At 45.3% G+C, this 13,576-nt stretch overlaps 1 protein-coding gene across 1 annotated transcript in view; it reads left to right on the top strand.

Moving 5' to 3' along the window:
- MED25 (mediator complex subunit 25) overlaps window positions 1-13,576 on the top strand; it is a 32,502-nt gene that overhangs the window by 642 nt on the left and 18,284 nt on the right. The window contains exons 3-9 of the mRNA XM_058859575.1: window positions 1,206-1,251; window positions 2,611-2,735; window positions 4,797-4,895; window positions 7,118-7,238; window positions 10,452-10,611; window positions 12,973-13,097; window positions 13,187-13,330. Of these exons, the coding sequence (XP_058715558.1) occupies window positions 1,206-1,251; window positions 2,611-2,735; window positions 4,797-4,895; window positions 7,118-7,238; window positions 10,452-10,611; window positions 12,973-13,097; window positions 13,187-13,330 (820 nt within the window). The remainder of the gene's footprint in view (window positions 1-1,205; window positions 1,252-2,610; window positions 2,736-4,796; window positions 4,896-7,117; window positions 7,239-10,451; window positions 10,612-12,972; window positions 13,098-13,186; window positions 13,331-13,576) is intronic.

Raw genomic sequence — 13,576 nt, 5'->3', positions numbered from 1 at the left:
CCCCAAAAAACCTTTCAGGAGCCACCCAAAGCCCTCAGGACCACCCAGAACCCTTCAGAGTCCCCAAAAGTCTTTCAGGATCCCCAAAAACTTTCCAGGACTCTCCCAAAACCCTTCAAAACTCTCCCGAAATCTTTCAGGAGTCCCTCAAAATACTTCAGGACCCTCCCAAATCCCCCCAGGACCCCCCAAAATCTTTCAGGACCCCCCAAAACCCTTCAGGACCACCCCAAAGTCTTTCAGGACCTTCCTAAACTCTTTTAGGACCTTCCTAAACTCTTTCAGGATCTTCCTAAACCTTTCAAGACTCCCCCAAAACTCTTCAGAACCACCCCAAAATCTTTCAGGACCCCCCAAAACCCCTCAGGACTCCACGGAACCCCCTCAAAACTCCTCAAGACCCCCCAAAATCCCTTCAGGACCCCCCAAACCCCCTCAGGACCCCCCAAAACCCCTCAGGACCCCTCAAAATCCCCTCAGGACCCCCCAAAACCACTCAGGACCTTCTCAAACCCCTCACGACCCCCCAAAATCCCTTCAGGACCCCCCAAAAACTCCTCAGGACCCCCCAAACCCCCTCAGGACCCCCCAAATCCATTCAGGACCCCCCAGATCCCCTCAGGACCCCCCCAAAACTCCTCAGGACCCCCCAAAACCACTCAGGACCATCCCAAAATCTTTCAGGACCTTCCTAAACCCTCCAGGACCCCCCCAAACCTTTCAGAGCCCCCCAAACCCTTCAGGACCCCCCCAAACCCCTCAGGACTCCACGGAACCCCCTCAAGACCCCCAAAAATCCCTTCAGAAACCCCTGAAAACCTCTCAGGACCCCCCAAAACCACTCAGGACCCCCCAAAACCCTTCAGGACCCCCCAAAACTCCTCAGGACCCCCCAAAATCCCTTCAGGACCCCCCAAACCCCCTCAGGACCCCCCAAACCCCCTCAGGACCCCCCAAACCCCCTCAGGACCCCCCCAAACCCCCCCAGGACCATCCCAAAACCACTCAGGACCCCCCAAACCCCCTCGGGACCCCCCCAAATCCCCTCAGGACCCTCCCAAAACCCCTCAGGACCCCCCAAAACCACTCAGGATCCCCCCAAAATCCCCTCAGGACCCCCCAAACCCCTTCAGGACCCCCCAAATCCCCTCAGGACCCCCCAAAAATCTCTGAGCCCCCCCAAACCCCTTCTCCTCCTCCTCCAGGTATTTCAATGGGGGCCCCCCGGCCGAGACCGACTTTGGGGGTGACGTGAGTGGGGTTTGGGGGTCCTGAGGGGGTTTGGGGGGTCCTGAGGGGGTTTGGGGGGGTCCTGAGGGGGTTTGGGGGGTCCTGAAGGGTTTTGAGGGGGTCCTGAGGGGGTTTGGGGGGGTCCTGAGGGGGTTTGGGGGGTCCTGAGGGGGTTTGGGGAGTTGTGAGGGGGTTTTAGGGGATTGTGAGGAGGTTTTGGGGGGGTCCTGAGGGGTCCTGGGGGGTCCTGAGGGGATTTGGGGGGTCCTGAGGGATTTTTGGGGGGGTCCTGAGGAGTTTTGGGGGATCCTGAGGGGGTTTGGGGGGTCCTGAGGAGTCCTGGGGGGTTTGGGGGGTCCTGAGGGGGTTTGGGGGGGTCCTGAGGAGTTTTGGGGAGTTGTGAGGGGGTTTTAGGGGATTGTGAGGAGGTTTTGGGGGGCTCCTGAGGGGTCCTGGGGGGTCCTGAGGGGGTTTTGGGGAGTCCTGAAGGGTTTTGGGGGGTCCTGGGGGGTCCTGAGGGGGTTTTGGGGAGTCCTGAAGGGTTTTGGGGGGTCCTGGGGGGTCCTGAGGGGGTTTGAGGGGGTCCTGAGGGGTTTTGGGGGCTCCTGAGGGAGTTTGGGGGGGTCCTGAGAGGTCCTGAAGGATTTGGGGGGGGTTCTGAGGGGGTTTGGGGGGTCCTGAGGGGGTTTTGGGGGGGTCCTGAGGGGGTTTGGGGGGGTCCTGGGGGGTTTGGGGGGTTGTGAGGGGGTTTTAGGGGATTGTGAGGAGGTTTTGGGGGGGTCCTGGGGGGTCCTGAGGGGGTTTGGGGGGTCCTGAGGGGTCCTGGGGGGTCCTGAGGGGTTTGGGGGGGTCCTGAGGAGTCCTGGGGGATCCTGAAGGGTTTTGGGGGGTCCTGAGAGGTTTTGGGGGTGTTCTGAGGGGTCCTGAGGGGGTTTGGGGGGTCCTGAGGAGTCTTGGGGGGGGTTTTAAGAGGTTTTGGGGGTGTCCTGAGGGGTTTTTAGGGGGGTCCTGAGAGGTTTTAGGGGGTCCTGAGCAGGTCTGGGGGGTGTTTGAGGGGTTTTGGGGGGTCCTGAAGGATTTTGGGGAGGTTTTGAGGGGTCTTGAGGGATTCTGGGGGACTCCTGAAGGGTTTTAGGGGGGTTTTGGGGGGTCCCGAAGGGTTCTGGGGAGGTTTTGGGGGGTCCTGAGGAGTTTTTGAGAGATTTTGGGGTCACCCTGAAGGGTTTTGGGTGCTCCTGAAGGGTTTTGAGGATATTTTTGGAGCTCCTGAAGGGTTTTGGGGAGGTTTCCAGGACATTCCCAGGGGTTTTGTCGCCTCCTGAGGCTTTTGGGGTCACTCTGGGAGGTTTTGGGGTGCCCCCAGCCCCATTTTCTCCCCAGTTTGGGGGTACCCAGTACAGCCTGGTGGTTTTCAACACGGTGGATTGCGCCCCCGAGTCGTACGTGCAGTGCCACGCGCCCACCAGCAGCGCCTACGAGTTCCTCACCTGGCTGGACAGCATCCAGTGAGCCAAATTCGGGCTCTGGGGGCCAAAATTCGGGGTTTGGGGGAGAAAATTCGGGGTTTGGGGGAGAAAATTTGGGGTCTTGGGGCAAAAATTTGGGGTCTGGGGGTGGAAATTGAGGCTTTCAGAGAGGAAATTTGGGGTTTGGGGGTGGAAATTCGGGGTTTGGGAGTGGAAATTTGGGGTCTGGGGGGCTAAATTTGGGGTCTGGGGGTGGAAATTTGGGGTTTGGGGGCAGAAATTTGGGGTCTGGGGATGGAAATTCGGTGTCTGGGGGTGGAAATTTGGGGTCTGGGGGTGGAAATTGAGGCTTTCAGGGGGGAATTTGGAGTCTGGGGGGGAAATTTGGGGTCTGGGGGTGGAAATTTGGGGTCTGGGGGGGAAATTTGGGGTCTTGGGGCAAAAATTTGGGGTCTGGGGGTGGAAATTGAGGCTTTCAGGGGGGAAATTTGGGGTTTGGGGGCAAAAATTCAGGGTCTGGGAGTGGAAATTTGGGGTTTCAGGAGGGAATTTGGGGTCTGGGGGTGGAAATTTGGGGTTTCAGGGAGGAATTTGGGGTCTGGGGGCAAAAATTTGGGGTTTCAGGGGGGAATTTGGAGTCTGGGGGTGGAAATTTGGGGTCTGGGGGTGGAAATTCGGGGTCTGGGGGGGAAATTTGGGGTTTGAGGTGGAAATTTGGGGTCTGGGAGTGAAAATTTGGGGTCTGGGGGGGAATTTGGGGTTTGAGGTGGAAATTTGGGGTTTCAGGGGGGAATTTGGGGTCTGGGGGGCTAAATTTGGGGTCTGGGGGTGGAAATTTGGGGTCTGGGGGCGGAATTTGGGGTTTGAGGGTAAAATTTGGGCTTCTAGGGGTGAAAATTTGGGGTTTGGGGGCCAAAATTTGGGGTTTGGGGGTGAAAATTTGGGGTTTCAGGGGGGAATTTGGGGTCTGGGGGTGGAAATTTGGGGTCTGGGGGGGGAAATTTGGGGTTTGGGGGTGGAAAATTCAGGGTCTGGGGGTGGAAATTTGGGGTTTAAGGTGGAAATTTGGGGTTTGAGGTGGAAATTTGGGGTCTGGGGGGGGAATTTGGGGTCTGAGAGCGAAAATTCGGGCTCTGGTGGCAAAAATTTGGAGTTTGAGATGGAAATTCATAGTCTGGGGGTGGAATTTTGGGGTCTGAGGTGGAAATTTGGGGTCTGAGGATGAAGATTTGAGGTCTGGGAGTGAAAATTTGGGGTTTCAGGGGGGAATTTGGGGTCTGGGGGTGGAAATTTGGGGTCTGGGGGTGGAATTTGGGGTCTGAGGGTGAAAATTCAGGGTCAGGGAGTGAAAACTTGGGGTCTGGGGGTGAAATTTTGGGGTGTGAGGGCAGATTTTGGGATCTGGGGGTGAAAGTTCGGGGTCTGGGGGCAAAAATTTGGGGTTTTAGAGTAGAAATTTGGGGTTTGAGGGGAAGATTTTGGGGTCTGGGGGTGAAATTTTGGGGTTTTAGAGTAGAAATTTTGGGTTTTAGGGGAAGATTTTGGGGTTTGAGAGTGAAAATTTCAGGGCTGAGGGTGAGATTTTGGGGTTTGAGGGTGAAATTTGGGATTTGAGGGGTAAATTTGGGGTTTTAGAGTAGAAATTTGGGGTTTGAGGGTGAAATTTTGGGGTCTGGGGATGAAAATTTGGGATTTGAAGGGGAAATTTGGGGTTTTAGAGTAGAAATTTGGGGTTTGAGGGGAAGATTTTGGGGTTTGAGGGGTAAATTTGGGGTTTTAGAGTAGAAATTTGGGGTTTGAGGGGAAGATTTTGGGGTTTGAGGAGTAAATTTTGGGGTTTTTGAGTAGAAATTTGGGGTTTTAGAGTAAAAATTCGGTGTTTGAGGAGAAGATTTTGGGGTTTGAGGGGAATTTGGGATAAATTAGAGGAGGGGCCGAATAAATTTTATTAATGAATAAATCCCAGAAGGAAATAAATGGAATTTCCCAACAAAAGCAGATTTTTGGGAGGGATAAAAAAGCTGGAGCAGCTCTGGGGGAGGGGTTTGAAGCCCCCAACCCAAATTTCTCCCCAAATTTCTCCCCAATTTCCTCCCCCAGGTTCGTGGGAGGGGGCGGCGAGAGCTGCAGCCTGATCGCCGAGGGGCTCAGCACCGCCCTGCAGCTCTTCGACGACTTCAAGAAGATGAGGGAGCAAATGTGAGAGCTTTGGGGCGTTTTGGGGCAATTTGGGGACTTTTGGGGATTTTTTTAGGAATTTTTTGGAATTTTTTTAGGGGTTTTATTGGGATTTTTTAGGATTTTTTTTAAGATTTTTTAAGATTTTTGGGATTTTTTTGGGAACAAGTGTGAGAGGTTTGGGGCATTTTGGGGGGATTTGGGGATTTTTAGGATTTTTTTTGGATTTTTTAGGAATTTTTTGGGATTTTTTAGGAATTTTTTGGCATTTTTTAATGATTTTTTTAGGATTTTTTAGGATTTTTTTTTAATTTTTGGGGATTTTTTAGGATTTTTTTAGGATTTTTTAGGAGCAAATGTGAGAGGTTTGGGACATTTTGAGGGGATTTGGGGACTTTTGGAGATTTTTGGAGATTTTTGGAGATTTTTTAGAATTTTTTTTTTGATTTCTTAATGGTTTTTTATTATTTTTAAAAATTTTTTTAGGATTTTTTGGGGGATTTTTTTAGGATTTTTTAAGATTTTTTTAGGGTTTTTTGGGATTTTTTAGAATTTTTAGGATTTTTTTTAGGAGCAAATATGAGAACTTTGGGGCATTTTGGGGCGATTTGGGGACTTTTGGGGATTTTTAGGAATTTTTTTTGATTTTTTTGGGAATTTTTTTTATTTTTTTAGATTTTTTTTAGGATTTTTTGACTATTTTTGGGGGATTTTTAGAATAATTTTAGGATTTTTAGCATTTTTTAGGAGCAAATGTGAGAGCTTTGGGGCATTTTGGGGCGATTTGGGGACTTTTGGGGATTTTTAGGAAATTTTTTAGGTTTTTTTGGGATTTTTTTCAGATTTTTTTAGGATTTTTTAAGATTTTTTTAGGGTTTTTTTGTGGTTTGTTTTTTTTTTTTTTAGGTTTTTTTATTATTTTTTTAGGATTTTTTAGGAGTAAATGTGAGAGGTTTGGGGCATTTAGGGGGGATTTGGGGATTTTTGGAGATTTTTTTGGATTTTTTATAATTTTTTTTTGGATTTTTTTTATGGTTTTTTTTTTATTTTTTTAAATTTTTTTAGGATTTTTGGGGGATTTTTTTGCAATTTTTTAAGATTTTTTTAGGGTTTTTTGGCATTTTTTTAGGATTTTTAGGATTTTTTTAGGAGCAAATGTGAGAGGTTTGGGGCATTTTGGGGGGATTTGGGGACTTTTGGGGATTTTTAGGAATTTTTTTGGATTTTTTTATTTTTTAGGAATTTTTTTGGTGTTTTTTAGGATTTTTTTGGAATTTTTTTAGGATTTTTTTTGGCTTTTTTTGAGTTTTTCAGGGATTTTTTGAGTGGTTTTTAAGGATTTTTAAGGGTTTTATTTGAGCGTTTTTAGGGAATTTTTGGGGTAACTTTTAAGGATTTTTAAGGATTTTATTTGACTTTTTTTTAGGGTTTTTTGGGGGGTTTTTTTGAGGTTTTTTTGAGATTTTTTGGGTGGTTTTTAAGAATTTTTGAGGGTTTTTAGGTAATTTTTGGGGTGATTTTTAAGGCTTTTATTTGAAGTATTTTAAGGATTTTAAAGGTTTTATTTGAGGTATTTTAGAGATTTTTAAGGCTTTTATTTGAGATATTTTGGGGATTTTTAAGGGTTTTATTTGAGTTTTTTTAGGGATTTTTTGGGTAACTTTTAAGGATTTTAAAGGGTTTTATTTGTGGTAGTTTGGGTTTTGGGGTATTGGTTTAGGGTTTTTGGGGTTGGGTAGGGTTGTGGGTATTAAGGGTTTTATTGAGGTTTTTCAGGGATTTTTTGGGGTAAGGCTTTTGGGGGATTTTGGGGTCTTTTAAGGTTTTAGGGGTTTGTGTGGTTGGGTTTTTGGGGTTCTTTTTGGTCTTTTGGGTTTTTTGGGGTTGTTGTTTGGGTTTGGGTAGGTTTGGTTTTGGGTTTTTGGGGGGTTTGGTTGGGTTTGGGAAATTTTGGGTAACTTTTAAAGATTTTTAAGGATTTTATTTGAGATATTTTGGGGATTTTTAAGGGTTTTATTTGAGGGATTTTAGGGAATTTTTGTGGGATTTCTTTGAGGATTTTTTGAGTGAATTTTAGGCATTTTTAAATCACTTTTTGGATGTTTTTTAGGGATTTTTTGTACCATTTTAATCCTTTTTTTTTTCTTTTTTTTTCCTATTTTCCCACCCCATTCCCAATGAAATTCCTGGGATTATTTTTCCCTGTGATTTTGAATTTCCTGGAATGATTTTTTTTGGAGCAGAGGACAAACCCACAAGGTTTGTGTGTTGATCTGTAACTCCCCTCCTTACCTGCTGCCCGCCGTGGAGAGCACCACCTACTCCGGATACAGCACCGAGAGCCTCGTGCAGAGAATCGCTGAGGTGAGAAGGGAAAAATTCAATTAAAGTTAAGTTAAAAATTAAAAATTAAAATTTTAAAAATTTGAGATTTTTTGGGATTTTTTTGAGATTTTTTGGGGATTTTTTAGGGAATTTTTAGGATTTTTTTTGAGATCTTTTTGGGATTTTTTTAGGGATTTTTTGGGGGTTTTTTGAGATTTTTTGGGGATTTTTTAGGGAATTTTTAGGATTTTTTGGGGGATTTTTTAAGGGATTTTTTGGGGTTTTTTTGAGATTTTTTGGGGATTTTTTAGGGAATTTTTAGGATTTTTTTTGAGATTTTTTGGGATTTTTTTAGGGTTTTTTTGGGGTTTTTTTGGGATTTCTTGGGGATTTTTGGGAATTTTTTGCGATTTTTTGGGGATTTTGTAGAGATTTTTTGGGGATTTTTTTGTGATTTTGGGGGGATTTTTTGAGATTTTTTGGGGATTTTTTAGGGAATTTTTAGGGTTTTTTTTGAGATTTTTTGGGACTTTTTTAGGGATTTTTTGGGGTTTTTTTTGACATTTTTTGGGGATTTTTTAGGGAATATTTAGGATTTTTTTGAGATTTTTTGGGATTTTTTAGGGAATTTTTGGGGATTTTTTAGGGAACTTTTTGGGGTTTTTTGGGATTTTTGCAGGATTTTTTTGAGATTTTTTTGGGGATTTTTTTAGGGAATTTTTGGGATTTTTTGGGGATTTTTTTGAGATTTCTGGGGGATTTTTTTAGGGAATTTTTGGGATTTTTTGGGGATTTTTTAGGAGTTTTTTGGGAATTTCTTTTTTTTTTAGGGATTTTTTTAGGGAATTTTAGGGGGGTTTTTTTAAGATTTTTTGGGGGTTTTTTAGGGAATTTTTAGGATTTTTTTTGAGATTTTTTGGGATTTTTTTAGGGATTTTTTGGGGTTTTTTTTGAGATTTTTTGGGGATTTTTTAGGGAATTTTTAGGATTTTTTTGGGGATTTTTTTAGGGATTTTTTGGGGGTTTTTTTGAGATTTTTTGGGAATTTTTTAGAGAATTTTTAGGATTTTTTTGGGGATTTTTTGGGATTGTTTAGGGAATTTTTGGGGATTTTTTAGGGAACTTTTTGGGGTTTTTTGGGATTTTTGCAGGATTTTTTTGAGATTTTTGGGGGATTTTTTAGGGAATTTTTAGGATTTTTTTTGAGATTTTTTGGGATTTTTTTAGGGATTTTTTGGGGATTTTTCTGATATTTTCTGGGGTTTTTTTTATTGTTTTGAGATATTGGGGGGATTTTTTTTTTATTTTTGCGGGATTTTTTAGGGATTTTTTGGGGGATTTTTTGGGATTTTTTAGGGAATTTTTGGGGATTTTTTAGGGAACTTTTTGGGATTTTTTTTGAGATTTTTTGGGGATTTTTTTGAGATTTCTGGGGGATTTTTTTAGGGAATTTTTAGGATTTTTTGGGGATTTTTTTAGGATTTTTTTGGGAATTTTTTTTTTTTTTTAGGGATTTTTTAAGGGAATTTTAGGGGATTTTTTTAGGGAGTTTTTGGGATTTTTTTGAGATTTTTTGGGGATTTTTTTGAGAATTTTTGGGGGTTTTTTGAGATTTTTGGGGGTTTTTGGGATTTTTTGGGATTTTGTAGAGATTTTTTGGGGATTTTTTGGGGATTTTTGCAGGATTTTTGGGGGATTTTTTACGGAAGTTTTGGGATTTTTTTTTAGGGGTTTTTTTTGGGATTTCTTGGGGATTTTTGGGAATTTTTTGCGATTTTTTGGGGCTTTTGTAGAGATTTTTTGGGGATTTTTTTGTGATTTTGGGGGGATTTTTTGAGATTTTTTGGGGATTTTTTAGGGAATTTTTAGGATTTTTTTTGAGAGTTTTTGGGATTTTTTTAAGGATTTTTTGGGGTTTTTTTTGAGATTTTTTGGGGATTTTTTAGGGAATTTTTAGGATTTTTTTTGAGATTTTTTGGGATTTTTTTAGGGATTTTTTTGGGGTTTTTTTTGAGATTTTTTTGGGGATTTTTTAGGGAATTTGTGGGATTTTTTTTTTGAGATTTTTAGGGATTTTTTGGGGGGTTTTTTTGAGATATTTTGGGGATTTTTTAGGGAATTTTTAGGATTTTTTTTGAGATTTTTTGGGATTTTTTTAGGGAATATTTGGGGGTTTTCTTTGGAGATTTTTTGGGAAAATTTTTTGAGATTTTTTGAAATTTTTTTTAGATTATTTGGGATTTTTTAGGGATTTTGGGAGATTTTTTTAATTTTGGGGGGATTTTTTGAGGATTTTTTAGGAAATTTTAGGATTTTGAGATTTTTTGGGATTTTTTTAGGGAATTTTTTGAGATTTTTTGGGATTTTTTTTTAATTTTTTTTTATTTTTGGGAGATTTTTTTTGAGATTTTTCTGGGATTTTGAAGGGAATTTTTGAGATTTTTTTGAGATTCTTTGGGGAGTTTTTAGGGAAGTTTTGGGATTTTTTTTTGAGATTTTTTTGGGGGTTTTTTTTCAATTTTTTGGGGGATTTTTTTTAGATTTTTGGGGGATGTTTTTTAGATTTTTTGGGGGCTTTTTGGGGAATTTTTTTATTTTTTTGAGATTTTTTGGGATTTTTTAGGGAATTTTTAGGGAATTTGTGGGATTTTTTTGAGTTCTTTTGGAATTTTTTAGGGAATTTTTGGGGGTTTTTTTGAGATTTTTTTGGGGATTTTTTAGGGAATTTTTTGAGGGTTTTTTGAGATTTTTGGGGAAGTTTTTAGGGAATTTTTGGGATTTTTTTGAGATTTTTTGGGGATTTTTTTGAGATTTTTTGGGGTTTTTTTGAGATTTTTTGGGGGTTTTTTTGAGATTTTTTGGGGATTTTTTAGGGAATTTTTTGAGGTTTTTTTGAGATTTTTTGGGATTTTTTTAAGATTCTTTTGGGATTTTTTAGGGAATTTTGGGGGGGTTTTTTTGCATTTTTTAGGGATTTTTTTGAGATTTTTTGGGGATTTTTTTAGGGAATTTTGGGGGATTTATTTGAGATTTTTTGGGGATTTTTTAGGGAATTTTTAGGGAATTTTTTTTATTTTGGGGGGATTCTTTGGGATTTTTTTGAGGTTTTTTGGGGAATTTTTTTGAGGTTTTTTGGGGATTTTTTAGGGAATTTTTTTGGGATTTTTTTGATATTTTGGGGGTTTTTTTGGGAAGATTTTTTTTTTTATATATTTTCCCTAATCCTGTGTTTTTCTCCCCATTTTTCCCCAGCGTGGGATTCACTTTTCGGTGGTTTCCCCGCGGAAGCTTCCGGCGCTGCGGGCGCTGTTTGAGAAGGGGGCGCCCCCCGGGAGCCTGGAGCCCCCCCAGGGCAAAGAGTGCGGCCAGGACCCCCGGCACATGGTGCTGGTCAGGGGGGTGGCACTGCCAGGTGGGGACACTGGGGACATTGGGGACATCGGGGACATTGGGGACATTGGGGACATTGGGGGGACAGGACCCCCGGCACATGGTGCTGGTCAGGGGGGTGGCACTGCCAGGTGGGGACACTGGGGACATCTGGGGACATTGGGGGACATTGGGGGGATTGGGGGGATTGGGGACATTGGGGGGATTGGGGACATTGGGGACACTGGGGACACTGGGGACATTGGGGTGATTTGGGACATCGGGGACATTGGGGACATTGGGGGACATTGGGGACATTGGGGACATTGGGGACATTGGGGACATTGGGGACATTGGGGACACTGGGGACATTGGGGACATTGGGAGGACAGGACCCCCGGCACATGGTGCTGGTCAGGGGGGTGGCACTGCCAGGTACCCTGGGGACACTGGGGACACTGGGGACATTGGGGACATTGGGGACATTGGGGACATTGGGGACATCTGGGGACATTGGGGACACTGGGGGGATTGGGGACATTGGGGACATTGGGGACACTGAGGGGACATTGGGGACATTGGGGACATTGGGGACATTGGGGACATTGGGGGGACAGGACCCCCGGCACATGGTGCTGGTCAGGGGGGTGGCACTGCCAGGTGGGGACACTGGGGACATCTGGGGACATTGGGGACATTGGGGACATTGGGGGGATTGGGGACATTGGGGACGTTGGGGACATTGGGGGGATTGGGGACACTGGGGACATTGGGGACATTGGGGACATTGGGGACATTGGGATCATTGGGGACACTGGGGACATTGGGGACATTGGGGACACTGGGGGGATTGGGGACATTGGGGACATTGGGATCATTGGGGACACTGGGGACATTGGGGACATTGGGGACACTGGGGGGATTGGGGACATTGGGGACATTGGGGACATTGGGGACATTGGGGACATTGGGGACACTGGGGGACATTGGGGACATCTGGGGACATTGGGGACATTGGGGACACTGGGGACATTGGGGACACTGGGGACGTTGGGGACATTGGGGACATTGGGGGTGTTGGGGACATTGGGGACATTGGGGGGACAGGACCCCCGGCACATGGTGCTGGTCAGGGGGGTGGCACTGCCAGGTGGGGACATTGGGGACATCTGGGGACATTGGGGACATTGGGGACATTGGGGACATTGGGGGGACATTGGGGACATTGGGGACAATGGGGACATTGGGGGGATTTGGGGACATTGGGGACATTGGGGGATTGGGGGTGTTGGGGACATTGGGGACATTTTGGGGTCCATTTTAGGGGAACATTTTGGGGAACATTTGGGACGTTTGGGGGACATTGGGGACATTTTAGGGGGTCCATTTTGGGGACATTTTGGGGACATTTGGGACATTTTGGGGTCCATTTTGGGGACATTTTGGGGTCCATTTGGGACATTTTAGGGTCCATTTGGGGGACATTTTTGGGGACATTTGGGACATTTTGGGGACATTTGGGACATTTTGGGGGACATTTTGGGGTTAATTTGGGACATTTTAGGGTCCATTTGGGGACATTCTTGGGGACATTTTGGGGACATTTTGGGGACATTTTAGGGTCCATTTTAGGGGACATTTTGGGGTTAATTTGGGACATTTTAGGGTCCATTTGGGGGACATTTTTGGGGACATTTTAGGGACATTTGGGACATTTTGGGGTCCATTTTGGGGACATTTTGGGGTCCATTTTGGGGACATTTTGGGGACATTTTGGGGTCCATTTTAGGGAACATTTTGGGGTCCATTTTGGGGACATTTTGGGGACATTTTGGGGTCCATTTTAGGGAACATTTTGGGGTCCATTTTGGGAACATTTTGGGGTCCATTGGTGACATTTTAGGGTCCATTTTTGGGACATTTTGGGGACATTTTGGGGTCCATTTCAGGGAGCATTTTGGGGTTAATTTGGGACATTTTGGGGGACATTTTGGGGTTAATTTGGGACATTTTAGGGTCCATTTGGGGGACATTCTTGGGGACATTTTGGGGACATTTTTGGGACATTTTGGGGTCCATTTTGGGGACATTTTAGGGAACATTTTAGGGAACATTTTGGGGTCCATTTTAGGGAACATTTTGGGGTCCATTTTGGGAACATTTTGGGGTCCATTGGTGACATTTTAGGGTCCATTTTTGGGACATTTTGGGGACATTTTGGGGTCCATTTCAGGGAGCATTTTGGGGTTAATTTGGGACATTTTGGGAACATTTTGGGGTTAATTTGGGGCATTTTAGGGTCCATTTGGGGACATTTTGGTGACATTTTGGGAACATTTTGGGGAACATTTCCTGTCCATTTTTAAATTCTTTTTTCTTTTTTTTTGGGGTCCCCCCTCTCCAGGCAGCAGCAGCGGCTCCTCCTCCCTGCCCCCCAAAACCACCACAGCCCCTCCCCCACTGCCCCCCAGCGCCCCCCAACTGCCCCCCACCCCCCCACAGCCTCCCCCAGGACCCCAACCCTACCAGGTAACCCCAAAAAAACACAATTTTGGGGGGGGGGGAGGGGATTTTTGGGGTCCCCAGAAGTGGGGGTCACCCCTCTCCCCGAATTTCAGGTGCCCCCCCCGGGGGCGCTGAACGCGGCGCAGGCGGCGGCGCAATCGGCCGTGGAGGCTGCCAAGAGCCAGAAGAGCCTGGCGGGGAGATGTGAGGAGGAGGAGGGGTTGGGGAGAGGGTCGGGGGTTTGGGGAGAGGGAGATGTGAGGAGGAGGAGGGGTTGGGGAGAGGGTCAGGGGGGTTTGGGATGGGGTTTGGGGAGGGGGGAGATAGGAGGAGGAGGGGTTGGGGAGAGGGTCGGGGGTTTGGGGAGAGGGAGATGTGAGGAGGAGGAGGGGTTGGGGAGAGGGTCGGGGGGTTTGGGGAGGGGGGAGATGTGAGGAGGAGGAGTGGGTTTGGGGAGAGGGTTTGGGGAGGGGTTTGGGGAGAGGGTCAGGGGGGTTTGGGGA

Source organism: Poecile atricapillus, chromosome 30 (assembly GCF_030490865.1).
Source record: "Poecile atricapillus isolate bPoeAtr1 chromosome 30, bPoeAtr1.hap1, whole genome shotgun sequence".
In the NCBI taxonomy this organism is placed as follows: Eukaryota; Metazoa; Chordata; class Aves; order Passeriformes; family Paridae; genus Poecile; species Poecile atricapillus.
The sequence above is the reverse complement of the archived record's forward strand: the minus strand, read 5'-3'. Positions and strand labels throughout refer to the sequence as shown.